Raw genomic sequence first — 15,407 nt, forward strand, 5'->3', positions numbered from 1 at the left:
TGGTGGTGTAAGGAATTTCCTGAAAGCTTGCCTTAAGAACTTTAATGCTAAATGAACCAGAAGAGTGTTTAGTCCTAAATACACACCCATACCAGAATCTAGCACACTGAATAAAACCAAATCATGAATTAAAATTGCATTTTTCCCATATCCTACTGTAGAGGAATCAGACAGGCCTAGCTGCATCAGTGTATGTGGAAAGGTCAATAAATATGGTTCATGTTATTAAAATGTGCGTTGCCAAAAGGTTTTACCAAAATTCAAGTGTAGTACTGATAGAGGGGAATATTTTTTGGGTGACAAGGTGATTCTTATAGCCCTTCTAGAAATGCTTTTTTGTGTGTATGACCACAGTATGCATAACACATACACCATTAAAGAAAAATACAGATTTGACAATAAGTTTTTGGTTGGTTTTGTTTTTTTTTTTGTTTCTTTATTATTACTGAGAAGAGCGCTTAAGCTGAAAAGCTCCCTGAAGTCAGATGTGAGCAGTTCAACAGGTCAAACTATCTTAGTTTCCCACAAAATTAGGCCTTATGGGATTGAAAGTAGTACAAAGCACAACTTTTCAAAGGCAAATCATTCAAACAGCTGAGAACAGAGGGCTGACAGATCGAAAGGTAGACGTATAATAAACAATGGTAAGCAGAAATGAATCAAATGTGACAAAAAATTAAGTCTGTGACGCCTTAATAGACATTGGTTAACATTTATTATGTTATCTATCCACACAGTTTTTGCAAATGCTAGTAAAGCTGCAGTCTGATACAAAAGTGCTGGCCAGTGGTTTTGAATGATTCACAATACTGCCCAGAAAAGTGCACTTGGAGTAAGAGAGCTACTGGGCACCACCATCAGGCCATGATGAGACATACAGACACTTACTTGGTACTTTGAGTTGCACCTTGAGCTGCTTGGTTGGATGTTTATCTAGCCAGAAGTTCCAAATGAGCTGGAAAACTGGAGGGATTAGCTTTGCAGGTATAAAGCCAGGCAAACTTCATGTCAGCCATTTTAAATAGACAACAAATGGGATACATTTCAAAGATAAGGGTAGCTTCTGGCTTAACCATAAGTATACAAGCACAGAAACTTCATTATTTTCATACTTTGTTTAAAACCAGCTTCGTGTATTAGTTAGGTTACTCTATTGCATCACAACATTTTTCAAACTTATATAGTACTGTATGTGGTGTGGGGACATGAATTTTACATTTTACATGTAGTACCATGAGCCGACACACACCATGAACAAAGAAAACTTTCAAGTTCCTGTTCAAAGGGCAGTAAGCTACCAGTCTACCAAAAGCTGGCTGATGTGGCTACAGTGTCAGATAAGACAGCATAAGCTTACTTGTCAATGGCTGGAAAAGTGTCGAGCTGTTACAGGTTATTCAGTATTTCAGATGTACAAGTAATGAAAATGAATGTGACATTACTATGCACCTGGCCCGTTTTATGATGCCAAAAAAAGGGTTGTTTCTGGTTTACTTTCATTGACAGTGACTGACAGAAAAACACCTGAGATGCAGTATTTTTTTTTTTTTCAATTCTGTGATGTCCCTAAAGCAAACTAAATCCAGAGCAAGGCATGCTGCTTTACAAAAATAAAATCGTGACATCATGTCGTGATAATGGTTATAGGTATAATGCAGTTCGATCTAAATAAAATGCAGCATGCAGTTCAGTGTGTTGGGCATTAAAATCATGATAGTACCGTAGAGCAGAATATATAGGACACCTCTTTCTTCTTCAAGCACTATGCAGTACAGACATGGTGTACATTTCAGATTCAGAGGCACATACAGTTTGAATCATTAACAAGTGGTATGAAATATTCCTTTTCTCCTTCTGGGAATAAATAAATAAATAAAAAGCTGTCAAGGAGAAATCTGATATCATGTGACCTGTTATCATGCTGCACCAGAGATACTGAGGTCATAGTGAGTTGAGGTGATAAAGAGTGACTGAGGAGGCCGTTCAAAGTGCATGTATGGGAATACCAGTGCGAGTGTGCTGTCAGGGTGACAAAGCTACCTTTATCAGACAGTAAAACCACATGTTCAATAAGCCTATATAGGTGGGAGCTGGAAGATTATGGTCATCAGCTAACTTGGTAGTAAAGGTTATCACAAGGAAGGACAGAGGTGATTTGTGTATAATGAATGTATTATGCATTGTATTGTGGGAGGAGAATTTAAGCATGGTGCATCAGGATGTCCAGGACTGCATGTTGCGCAGCATGGCCTCGAAACGCTCCATGTTTGGGGCGTGAGCGTGGGCAAGGTGGTCCGTCAGGCGACTGTATAAGCTGAACGACTTCAACTCGAGCCAGATGAAGCCAAAACGGTCCTCATCAAACAAGACAAACAGCCCCGGGGTACGCTCTGGACTGGTGAACCCATGCCCAGCAATCAGGCCTGTCCCATAGAAACTGAAATGGAGGAACATCAACAGATCAGTCAAATTAGTACATGGTCGGCTTAAGCATGATGTGTAACTACTCATCTAACAAATCATCATAGCTTAAAATTATGTGTAATATTTCTGTCAGGGCTATGAATTTACAATACAAAAAAAAAAATGGATCATCTAGTTCCATGACGCTTTTTATGGATTTATGGAGAACAACTGTGTCAGTGATAGAACTTTAGGATTCCAAAGCCCAATACGATGGATGTGTTGAGAGCACACAGCCACTATCATGTACACACACGGATTCAACAAACGTCTTATCAGTAACCTAGATTTTAAGGGCTGCACGATATTGGAAAAAATGACACAACAATATCTTTTTTTCTACAATATATATCAGCTTCAATATGAAAAATACAGGAAATGTCACCAGATACATGCAGTGTGTTACTCATCTACACAGATACATGCAGTGTGTTACTCATCTACACATCTACACATGGTTTTCCTAGAAAAGACATACTCTGAAGCTGTTGGAGTTCAGTGACTGCCGGTGTTATGCCAAGTTTTGCATCCCTGGCGAAAAATTCACCCACCCCTGTTTACCCTTAACCTGAGGAGACCCCTGCTGAAGCTTAATCAAATATACAGAGTGGACATTTTTAGGTCTATCATTGGGGCCTTTGCACCCATGGGCAGTTCTCCATGGGTCAGCCCTCTGCCACCCTTATGTGTCACAGTTGAGTTATTTCAATGTAATCTGCCATTTCTGATGATGTCCAAATGTATCTTTAATCTGTGTGGTGGAAGATAAACAGGGGTCCCGGTGCGGCTGTGGATGGTAAAACTGTCAAACTCAAGCAACAGACTTATCTATATGACATAACACTCGTACAGGCAGATCTGGATACTGCAAGTTTTGTGCATGTGTGTGTATGTGTGTGTGCGTTTGTTAAGCATGTCCAGCCTTTGCCTAACTGTCTGGACAGTAACTTATTAACATTCAACCAGTGCCACAATGAGGTGCCGCTGATAACGGGAATACACACACTCAAAAGCCACCTCGCACCACTGAGCACCTGCCTCTACATACACAAGGTGACTTAATATGTGACAGTGGCCGCAGGCAGGTGACAAGCAGACTCTGCATGCACAGTGATCAGTTCACTATGTGCTCTGGTGAAGGAGTGAACTTGATCAGTTTATCAACCAAACCAGGCAGCGCTCATTGGTCAGTCAGTGAGTAGTGGAGCTTTGGTTGTTTTATAAAGAGATCAAGTGCACCCCCTCACAAGAATACACAGAAAACTGATCACTGTGCATGCAGAGCCTGTGTGTCACTAGCAACAAACTCTGAGCAACCAAGACCCCTTAAATCGGATAAAACTGTTATATCAGACAGAATTTTATTGTACATTAAACATGGAAAATGAGAACCTTGTCAGTTTTACTTTTGTGTAAAGCAACAAAAAAAGTCATACCATGGCACATTTGAGTTAATTTGCCTCGCCTGACTTCACACATCCCGAAATGTTACTACTGCGGATGTGCACATCGCAATATTGATGCTGAAACGATATATATTGTGCAGCCCTAAAAAAATAATTGTCAACATATTGCAGCAGAAGCATAAAACACAGGAACAGAAGATGTGGAGTCAAACTCCACCATTGTTAGCAAGTGGAACACATAATAGTCTTAGACAGGCCATGATTAGGCTATAAAGCCATAGTGCAAAAGAGGAATTCTCCTATTGTGTTGACTTTTTTTTGTTAAAGGTTATTTTATTGGAGGGGGGGCAGCAAAGGCTCTGTGTCAGATTCAAGCACAGGCAGCTGCAGCTAAATTAGCCTCAACAGTATGTGCTATGTGCTCTACACGATGAGCCCTTGAGTGCCCCCCATTTCCTGGTCATTTAGCTTTTATTACTCACCATTTCCTGCAGGTGCGGGGATATACCTCGTTGCGAGCCATAACCCCTAGTGGCAAGATGAAGGGCTGGGCCTCGGGGGGGCTGGTGCTGCAGCTGGGGCCGGGCTGGCAGCTCTCTGAACAGGCTCCGGAGCCTGTATCCACCCCCTCTGCTCCACTGGCATCACCACAGGCCCCTTCTGCTGCCCCTTCGGGGGTGGTGGAGGATTCCTTGGCTTGTTGTTGTGCCTCCCTCTGTACTTCCTCATGTACCCCCAGTACCAGACGGGACAGTTCCTCTATACTGCGCTGGCTCTCCAAGTCTGGAAGGACCACAGGCCGGCTCAAGTCCACATCCAGAGTTAGCTGCCCTGCAGGAACGTTGGGGTCTCCCTATTGGACATGGGTAAAATTACAGTCGACATCACAAATAGTTTGATGGGGTGAAGCAGTATCATATCAAAAATCAAACTATCACAGCTAACTTCCTGATAAATATAAATGTACGGGTTTATATTAATATAATATACATATGACCAGTAGTGGAAAAATCACCTCAATTCTTTATTTAAGTCAAAATGGCAATACCATAATGGAAAAGATATGTCATTAAAAGTGAAAGGCCTGCCTACAAAATGTTCCGTAATCATCGCAGTATTACTAGTGCAATCAGTATTATCAGAACAGGTATGAAAAGTACAAGTCTAAGTGCTCAATATACTGTTGGCTACTTTTAACCCTAACAATGATGTGTATATTGTTTGCATACTGTTTACTACAGTGATCGGATAAATGTAATGCAGTAAAAAGAACAGTGTTTTCTAAAAATTGCAAATGTACATTATTACTTTCCACCTGTGCCTATGACAAAATAATTTTGCAGGACTGGCATGCATAGAGATATTTTCCATTGGTTAGCAAAGTTTCTTTTTGAGACAGGACGCTCTCTGTTGCTGGTTATTCACCAGTCCTGCAACAACAACAAAAAAAAAGGCTGCAGAATTGTCCAAACTGCAATTTCATGAGTTGGTAGGTAGTGGGACTCACAGTGAGTTTAGTGGCTCTTGCAGCTGTTCCATGGAAACTGAGCATAACAATCTCCAAGCCATGGCTGCCATAGGTGCCCTTGAAAAGGCCTGGCTGCAGCAAGTCAGAGGGCAGCTGAGGAGGCAGGTAGATCCGCCGGTACGTCAAGCAGTTACTAGGAAGAAACATTTTTCAGAAATTAACAAGCATATCAAAGCCAAAGCCTCATCTATGCTGCTACGTCCATAACCTACACATATATAGCATCTACATGAATAGCTTATAGATTTATCCTCACTCTTAACTTTTCAAGAAGTCATTTTGCCACCTCTAAAGATTAATTAAAGCCACTGAAGCCTGTTAACATAAACTCCACTGACACTCTTGATAGCAGCTCGTATAGATAAAGTGTATAAGAAAGAGACATACTCATATTGGCTAGTGTAAATGAACTTCATGAGGATGAGCTCCTGCATGTGCTCATGGAAGATATCCTCCAGTGTCCGCCCCCATTCTTCCTCCAACCATGTCCTAAACTCCTACACACACAAATGCAAACACACACACACACACACACCACAGAACTGATAACATTGCCTAGATTTCGAAATTACCACAGTGCAAGGACTTTAAAATATGATAAAGCAAGACCTAATAACGACACCAGACTTGTCCTCTCACCTCCTGCCTGCCCCCTGGCATGCGGTGATGATCAGTCTGGTTACATTTGGTAGAGAACTCGTCCTTTTTCACTGTCTAAAAAAAAAAAAAAAAACATTACAGGCTTAATGAGACATATTACAAAATGACCTACTTTTAGAGCCTCAAGAGTGGCATCAGTTATTCCTGTCAAGAAATATTTCCTAAATTCTGTAGACCTTCACACTCTCATGCACAGGTATCATCCTTAATATTAACATATTAATTCCACAAAATGCTTTGTCCCATATACAGGCTAATCTTAATCGGCTCTTGTCAACAAGAGAGTGCAATGTGAGGACTCACCTGTATATCTCCTTTGTGAGGACCTTTGTGTCCATACATACACTCCACAGTGGCCTTTTTGCTCTCCCACATGTGGATGCGGAAGAGCGGCCGTCTTCTCATGGGATCCTCCACACGAGGGTCATGAGGTGGCAAGTACATCCAGCCAATGATGAACAGCCCATCCACCTGAAATGAAAATGCTTTCAGTATTTCCCCAGCTTAAAAGATAAATCATCCTAAAGATTATGCCTGGTTGCCTGCCAAAGTGGCCACTTACTGTCACAACAAAACCACAATGCATTCGTCAGGAGGATGCTGCTCATCTCTCATTTCTCTGTTATTACTTTTTCTGACATATGAAAAAAATCTTGATAAACTTGTGAAAATGTTTTGTTCGTACTTACCACAACATTGAGCAGCCCACCATACGGTCCTATGTCAGGTTGCCACAGGCCCAAGATATGTCTGTATGGGTGAAGCACTGCAACACAAGTGCACAAAACCATACCACACCAGTTATAACACAAGCCCAAATGTTACTACCCATATGTAATGTTTTTTGATGTGAGATGAGGTGATCATTTACAGTTCCATTAAGGGGACGATCTCTTTCAAACCCAAAGAGAACAAAGTGTAAAATCACCACATCTCCGCGCACACACACACACACACACACACACACACACACACACACACACACACAGGACATCAAGTTACCTGACCTCCCATTTTAGACTAACTGTGAAAGCAAATCCCACTGAGGAGAATCACCACAAATCCTTTTTCACACGCAGGATGCACAGTGGTGTTACATCTATTTGCATACAAATTAAATTGATGGAAAAACCAGTGCTTCAACTGGCTGTGAGAGGGTGCAACCCAAGGGGGACAGCAAACTATAGATGAAGAGAGGCATCACTCTTATTCACAATGGAAAAATACAATTGGTTTCTTTTAATATGGGCTACATATTAAAACACAGCTCATCTGATGACGTTTCAGCCCTGGTGAACAGATGGGCAGAAATGTCATGTGTTTTAATATGTGGCCTATAATAAAAGAAGACAATTTTTCGACAGTGTGTAAGACCGGCACCTCTCTTTGTCTGCATTTCAGTTAAATTAACAGAATCTCACACACAACCCCACATGCTTCGAGCAATTAACGCCATCCAAGTTGAGACAGTACATACAATACATGTACACGTCCCTATAGTCCATGTGCTCGTAGTCAGGAAGGAGCTTCATAAAGCGCCCAGACTTGACCCGAGGGTTGACACCTGGACAGTTACAACACAGGTATGTGTAGAGCACTCAAGATAACGGGTAACAGGTTCATCTGACTACAGTACTGTAATGAACGTTGCAGTGTGTCAAAAAAAAAATTCAAAGATCCAACAGGTGACACCATTAAACACGGTACGTCTTATTAAAGCTGGGATTCACAAATACAAAAGAGCTCAAAATTTATGTTGCAAAAAAAAAAAATCACATCAAAAAATGGAGCTGTAGCAACAACTGTCTGAGTTACAGCAGTGCAAAGCAAGTAAATCATGTTCAAAGATAAATTTCCCAAAATTCCTCCGGTCTGCTGCAGTTAGTGATTAACAGGGAACAGTAAGGAGATATAAAAATGGTCACAGTACAGTGACCAACACAGCTGAACCTCCATCCTTATGTGGCAGGCACAAACTTGCATGGAAATGGAGATGTAAACAATAAATAAATGTCAACATTCATTTATTGTCCACATCTCCATCTCCACAGGATTTAGATCAGGGGATGCAGTCCTGTAGATACTTTGTGCCTGTAAAGGTGATTAAGTGCTCTACTGAACTAGGATGAAATGGTGAAGTAGAGATTTGTGAAACACTTCATGGGTCACTTGACATCTTTTTTTTTTTTTTTTTTTTTTTTTTTACTGGCAGTCAAGCTCACGTTTTACGTAGAGGTCCCGGCTGGATACGCCTCCCACCTCCATCTTCCGCAGATCCTCCCTCATGCCAAACTCTGTGAAAGGAAACACAAACAGGAGGATTGACATGATGCAACACACAACAGAAGTACACAACCCAAATTATACATAGGTGTTGCAGAAACAAACAGCAGGCTTTGATGTGATTTAAAATCAAACCCATAAACAGTGTATCCAATTGGCTACAGACCCAATTTTCCAATAATGTATAATGGTGCAAAACATTACTGCAGTTCTGCAGTTAAGAGAGATTAAAACATCCAACATAACACCATGCCACATATTCTATTCAGATCTGCTTTGGGTAATTCAGGCTATCACACTGACCACCTTGTTAGTCATTATCTGGGAACAGCCGGCCAAGACATTTTCATAGCAGCCAGGGAGCCTGGCAGCCCAAACATAATCTCCAGTCAACAGAGGTGGGGAGGACAAGATTAAGTTAATGCCCTCACACCGTTTCAGCAACATGCCTATGTGCCTGTGGATGAAATGGGCCCAACAGTGTCAGGCCTGGTCTATTTTCTGCAGCAGTGACCGTGAGGCGCACTGGCAGGGATTAGCGGTAATTTCCTTCCGGGTTCCCGTACAGATCAATATGAAAGCTTTTAGGGTAATTCATTCCTGATGAGCCAGAGCACAGAGGCGATGCAAGCAACCTGTCGACCAGGCAGAAATTGCTCTCTCGACTTAGCTCCAAGCGCAATATCGTACCCAATCAGAAAAAAACACATCTAGTTATTTTGGTTTTGTTTTGGTAAATTTATCGCATGTCAAGTGACACGTTCATGCACATGTCACGTGGTTGCTAAATACCCTACAAATGATCTCCACGCGGAGTGACTGCTGCATTATTTACCCTCCATGCATCGCCTTCTCCAAATGGTTTCCGTGTTGAGGATTTGCTTAAATTTCTTGCAGACGAGAGCGACATTTGGCAGCGCCGTGCCGGGCAGCAGGGAGAATATCTCCACCAGTAGCTCCGGGGGCAAATCCAACAGGGACTGAGGGTTTGGAGGTCCTGTGTTTGCACGATCGACAAACTCTAGTCTGTTGACTGTAGCGCTGCCATAGTCAAGAGCGTCACTCGGCCCTGCAGCGGCGGCGGTGCTGTCCAGGCCTACGCTGCCGACCTCGGCTTGCTTGTGGCCCACGATCCGCTCCTCCTCTTCCTCGTCCATGTCGGAATCGCTTCCCTGGTCCTCTTGGTTATGTCGCTGTCGCCTCCGGCACCTCCGCGACTGACCCACTCCGCAGAGCCTGGCACACACCGCCATCCGTAGTCACCAAAGAGGCAACATTACATCACCACAACAAATGCATCAGCTGCAGTCTGGCAGGTCTCCTCCTGCCTTTCTGCGCGCATGGGCGGAAACGTCTCCGGTGACGCCGCAGTCGTTACGTAGCGCAGAAAGGCGCAGCCGCGAAATCTTCAAGAGGGAAAGCTTTACAATTTCTAGCGGAAAAGCGAACACATTATACCAGCGGCAGTGAACACGCATGAGAATCGTGGTCTTAATTTTCTGGATTTTACAATATTGAATAGTGCATCTTAAAATGGCTGGACTATATAAACTGAGTGACCACTTTATCAGGTCCACCCGTGCAGTCTAATGCAGCTCAATGCAACCGCTCTGCCATGAAACCTACCTTTGAAGAAAGTTTAGAATATTCAGTTTTTGTTGACATTGTGGAGAATGTGTGAATGTAATTAAATGTGTATAACTGAGGCTGTAGATTGCAGAGGTCGTGTACTGGACTACATTATAATGAGAGCTGTTTCTGTTTTTTTGTCCTCCCTATTTATATACCACGAGGGGGACAGAATAGTAGAAACAGCTCTCAATAAAATGCAGTCCAGTACAACAGCAGCACTATGAGCTCAATGCCAAACAGAATTGAATGAACACCACTATTGCAGTGACAAAAAGAAAATCTGAGCATTATAGGCAGTAAACTACAATGCAGAACAGTTGGATTGGATTGGATTGGATTGGATTGGATTGTGCAGGTGGACCTAATGAATTGGCCACTGAGTGTATTTTCTCAAATGTCCAGCCTCATTTTCGAATTTTCCAACCAGACTTAATATATTTCTTCCTAAGTGACTGTGGTAGTCGAAAATGTGGTTTATCATGTGACAACACTGACAAAATTCCATGTTCAGTTTTCATGAAAATAAATATTTCTAACTTGGTTATTATAATCTATAAACATGGCTGACACTGACAAATTCTGAATCTGGGGCAATAAAACATTGTATGAGGACAAATCTTTACCTTGCAGAAACCATCTACTCAAGCTTTTTCAGTGGATTTTTTTTTCTTTTTTTTTTTGTGAGGAAAGAAGATATTTACCTTTGAATTTGTAAAATAATTGCCTATATTACCCCCCAAAAATTCTCAGTAGTTTTGGGTGGCTAATGGCAGTGCAGAGTTTTTTTTCTTCTGGACTGAGTGACACTATTCACATGCCCTTTCAAATATAGCTTTTGTATTGGAACAATTAAAGTTAAGTACAACTTTGAATAATTCATAAGTTACTTGTAAAAGCTCCAAAAAGATGGACATTAAGTATGATTTATGTCAACAGACACTTAGGAGATATCTAGAAATTTGTCACTGATCATCTTTACCAGCACTTTTTAATTTTTGTGGAAACTGCTGTTTGAGTTTACCGAACAGATTTAGATACACAATTATGAATCAGCTTAGTTTTATTGATACCCATATTTCACAATCACAAATATAAATTTACCGATATAAACTCTGGTTCCATTGGTCTCATCAGTGCACTGTTGCACCTGAGGTCTTGTATAGGCTACTCACTGCTGTTTATTGTGTAAATAATGAGTGAAGATAATTAATGTGCCTATAGGCCTATGTAATAAGCAGAAATATGTAGAAGAAATAACCAGATAAAATTCACAGTTAAGTAGCCTATTTTTTGTCATATAGTCTCCACAAAATTATATGTTTTAAATCTCAGCCTTGAGTATGATGTTAAATGTGCATAATGACAGTTCTGTTTGAGTTGGATGTGAAACTTTGCTCCTAGACAGGCAGACGTAAATCAAGGCTTGTGACTGTGGCCACAGTGACGGAGGAGGGGCAGCTAATTAATCTCTGGACTGAAAATGTAATGAACAGCCAAATATGGAGGATTGCAGCAACAATGACAGGGAGACAGGATGTTACAAATTTAGTAGATATATATGAAGATGCTTCAATCAAAGCTCCTTTTTGTAGCTTCTTGCCCTCAATCTGAACAGCTGCACTGCCACCACACCACTGTTCTCACAGCAAACAATTCAAGAAATGAATGCCTTCACAGCAATTTTATTAACCGTGATAATGGACTATTGTCCATTATCACGGTTAATAAAATCCACATGTCTTTTTTTGTTGTTCAGCAGCGTGCTTCTTGTAAATGTGGGGTCATGGTACAGATCTATTCACACTGATGTCACGTACAAAGATGAATGTGAACAGTCAAGGCAAAAGCATCAGATCTGAGGGGGAAAAAAGTGTGTGAAGGCATTTAATGTAACAGAGACTTAATGAATCTGGCAGAGATCACACACTTCATTTCCTGTTATCCTTCAAATGATCTCATCCCTCACATGAGAGAATAAACAGAGATTCACACAGCAGCTGAGAGTGACCCAATTCTCTTTTTTTCCCCTCAGATCTGATCTTTTTGCCTTGACTGTTCACATTCATCTTTGTATGTGACCTGTATCTCACACCAGTGCGCACACATGTATCATGACTCCACATTTACAACAAGCAGGCTGCTGAACAACCAAAAAGATCATTTGCATGACAGTCCATCATTACAGTGAATTAAACTGTGGTGCTGACATTCATTTTCTTGAATTGTTTGCTGTGGTAAGACTGTCAGCTATTCAGGCTGAGAGCAAGAGGGCAAAAACATTGTTGGACTGAAGTATCCTCCTATATCTATTAAAACTGTAACCTCCTGTCTCTCCGTCGTTGTTGATGCGATCCTCAGTATTTTTTCTCCCACCACTGAATGAATAATGACAATTTGACTTTGATGTGCACATGCTCTGCGAAAAAAACACATGAATTCTGATCTCAGTATTCTCACAGCCGTCACATCCACAGGAATCACATATGCATATGATTTAGGACCAAAGGGAACCAAATTGGAGTTGAAAATGAGAGATTCAGTGTGATTTTTATTTATTTATTTATTTTTTAACTAACCACACTGGCATAATAAATCAGATCTGTGTCACATTTGAGGAAAAAATCACATCTAGGCCACTTTTTACTGGCTGCCTGACTGTCAGTGCATACAATAATAATATAATCATAATAATACATCTTATTTAAAGAGCACTTTTCAAGCAATAAGAACAAAGTGCTTAACAAGGTGATAAATTTCAGCACAATAGCAGCAGAACAATACATGGGGTTACAAAACTGTTCCTGAGCAGTGGTTTGGAAGAGACTAGGGCTGCAGCAAAAGCAAACTAGTCTTATCAAGTCTTGCTGATAAATGATATGTAATCGTTGCATTTATCTCAGCCTCCACAGTGGTTATCTGGTCTAACTACTTGTGAAAAAAAAAATGATGAAAACCAAAATAGGCTATACATTGCCAAGATTTCATAGGAATTTACTTGGATGCAGTTAATAGACACCCTCTACGTGATCAGGTGTATAAAAAAAAAAAAAAAAAAAAAAAGCAAGAAACTAATTAATTAATTAATTAAAGTAGTTTTTTAAAATCTTACAAAAGTGTCTTTTTTAATGGAAATCACATGAAAGAAACGGCCATTTAAATTTTACGGCTGCGCTGTCAAATTGCTTTGAATTTGCATTCTAAAAAAAGCTCACCACAGGACAGAGCTAAACAGTAACTGGCATTTAGACCAAAGTTACAAATTACACAAATTCATGCCTAACTACAGAACAACTGAAATAGGTTAGGCCTAACTAAGTTAACATTAGTTTTTATAATCACAATTTTTATAATTATTATTAAGTTACTGGTGTAAACGGAATCACCAGTATGATAAAACACGGCAAAATAAAGAGGAAAATCTAATAAGAAATACGTCATAAAAACATGAGCGACTCTATTAAGTTAAATAATTCACACATTAAACATTTCACACAGCCCCATTTACATTTGTGTGTCGTCAGAGCTCCAAATTTACAACAAAGTTTCTACCTCACCGATAAAAGTCAACTAACAGCGTCATATTCCCAGGGGCACGCAACCAAAACAAAAAACGTGCGTGTTTATTCGCTGAGTCATAAAGAATCGACTCTTGAGTGATTGGAATCGGTTTGGGCTAATCAATTCAGTATCTCCGAAATTTAAGTTGAAAAAGCGGAAAAGGAATCGAGCCAGCCAGGAGTCGAACCTAGAATCTTCTGATCCGTAGTCAGACGCGTTATCCATTGCGCCACTGGCCCTGTGCTAAGCTAATGTACACGGCTCCTATAAGTCCGTGATAGTTATGAAAAAATTGTCACCCCTCAAATTTGGGATATTAAATGTGTATATTTTGTTCGTTATCACTTCCGACTCATTCCTGCTATCTTTGGCAAACCATTGCTTTTATCTGTGAACGCTAGCTATCTTTTTACGATTAGCTCAACGATAACAGTACTTTGTTAGCTAGCTGCTAGCGGTCCGCACCGCAGCTACACCTGCCTGACGCCTAGCTAGCCGACACGTGTAGCCTCCGCCTTCCTGCAAAGTGTTGTATTTCTTTGATAAAATTATACCTAATGTCGGTCAAATCTTTCACAATGGCAAAAGATTAAATGTATAAAGAGAAAAGGAAAAAGTATAGGTTGTGATAATCAATGCAATGTGCAGTATTAGACTACAAGTGTGTAATATGCAAAGCACATCTGTGATATCGACATTTAATGGCATTAAACACAAACAGTAATCAAATTAAACATATTCAAACTAACACTGTGCTCATTAAAAATAAGTTGGCCAAAGCTTTCAAGATGATGTCAAGTGAAATCAAGCTCCTGACTTAAATTCAGTGTTTTATTAAATCTCAGTTTATGCATATACATAATAGAACAACAGCAGGACAAATGTGACAACAAACAGGAATAATAAAAAAAAGTTTATAATATGAAGTAATATCTGTCAGCTCTAGTATGCAGATCTTATAGAAAAGAAACAAAATAATTTATATTATAATGTTAAAGTCATGAGAACAATGCTGATTGAAGTATGATTATGTAACAAAGGTGACACGAAAATAGGTGTAACAAGTGTATGCATAACTCAAGACTGATCTTTCTTCTGCCCTCCTCTCCTTCTCAGTGTCATTGGAGGAGGCTTATGAAATGAACTTCAACTCTTTCGCCATAACTCTATCTTTGTATAAGGAGAGGCTCCATGTGACACCAAAAGTAGAGTCTTGCCTGCATGTGAGGCTCTGTCCCGCTCTCTGCACTCAAGTTGATGTTCAACACCTGCAGATACGGTGACCCGGGCTGTGAGCTGTGGACATTGACGCTAGGCTGGACTGCTCTTGGCTGTTGCCTCACATGTAAATGCCAAGCAAGAGGTCAAGTGAGAGAAAGGATAAAGAGAGTGAGCAGGAAGGAGATTGAGGGAGAAACCAGGACAATACATGCCAGCACAAACACCCATCATCACTGACAATAACCCAAAAAAACACTCACACCACAAGAGACAAAACAAAACAGACAAAGCCCCAGGGTCTGATAACACAGAGTTGTCAGATAAATGGGAAGCAATGTGTGATTTTTCCATTTTACATTAAAAAAAAAACAGAAGAAGAAAAAATATACTTACCCTCATTGGTGAGGGAATAAATTAATGAATCCTATTGGTTAGTAGGAACACCAGCATGCAAACACATCATTAGTGGAATGCCAGTCTCACAGAAAACTAATTTGTGGCACCGTTGTACAGTCATTCATCCCTGAATACAACCTGTTTGAGCTCTTAGACAAGCTTCTGTTTGGTCCTTGTCCATGTTCCTTATATTCCAATTGATACTTCTGACATTTTTGTCAAGGCGCTGGTCTATTTTGGTGTCTGTTGACATGCAAACC

The 15,407-nt window shown here is 40.5% G+C and overlaps 1 protein-coding gene and 1 non-coding gene across 3 annotated transcripts; both read right to left on the reverse strand.

Annotated features, from left to right (window-relative positions):
- Positions 1-439: 439 nt before the first annotated feature.
- fbxo31 (F-box protein 31) lies at positions 440-9,704 on the reverse strand. 2 transcript variants are annotated; one of them, XM_030053759.1, is made up of 10 exons: positions 9,176-9,596; positions 8,280-8,351; positions 7,535-7,621; positions 6,747-6,823; positions 6,361-6,528; positions 6,037-6,111; positions 5,785-5,894; positions 5,377-5,530; positions 4,352-4,722; positions 440-2,437 (listed from the first exon to the last, which is right to left on the reverse strand). In XM_030053759.1, the coding sequence occupies exons 1-10, from the start codon at positions 9,591-9,593 to the stop codon at positions 2,215-2,217; spliced, it is 1,755 nt and encodes a 584-aa protein (XP_029909619.1). In that variant the 5' UTR covers positions 9,594-9,596; the 3' UTR covers positions 440-2,214. The 2 variants fall into 2 exon arrangements, with proteins under 2 accessions (XP_029909619.1, XP_029909618.1); XM_030053758.1 differs by lacking the exon at positions 7,535-7,621 and having other exon boundaries at positions 9,176-9,704.
- Positions 9,705-13,696: 3,992 nt separating this feature from the next.
- Positions 13,697-13,769, reverse strand: trnar-acg (transfer RNA arginine (anticodon ACG)). The gene has a single exon. It is a non-coding gene; the product is annotated as a tRNA-Arg (tRNA).
- Between the last annotated feature and the right edge of the window lie 1,638 nt (positions 13,770-15,407).

Source organism: Myripristis murdjan, chromosome 6 (assembly GCF_902150065.1).
Source record: "Myripristis murdjan chromosome 6, fMyrMur1.1, whole genome shotgun sequence".
NCBI lineage: Eukaryota > Metazoa > Chordata > Actinopteri > Holocentriformes > Holocentridae > Myripristis > Myripristis murdjan.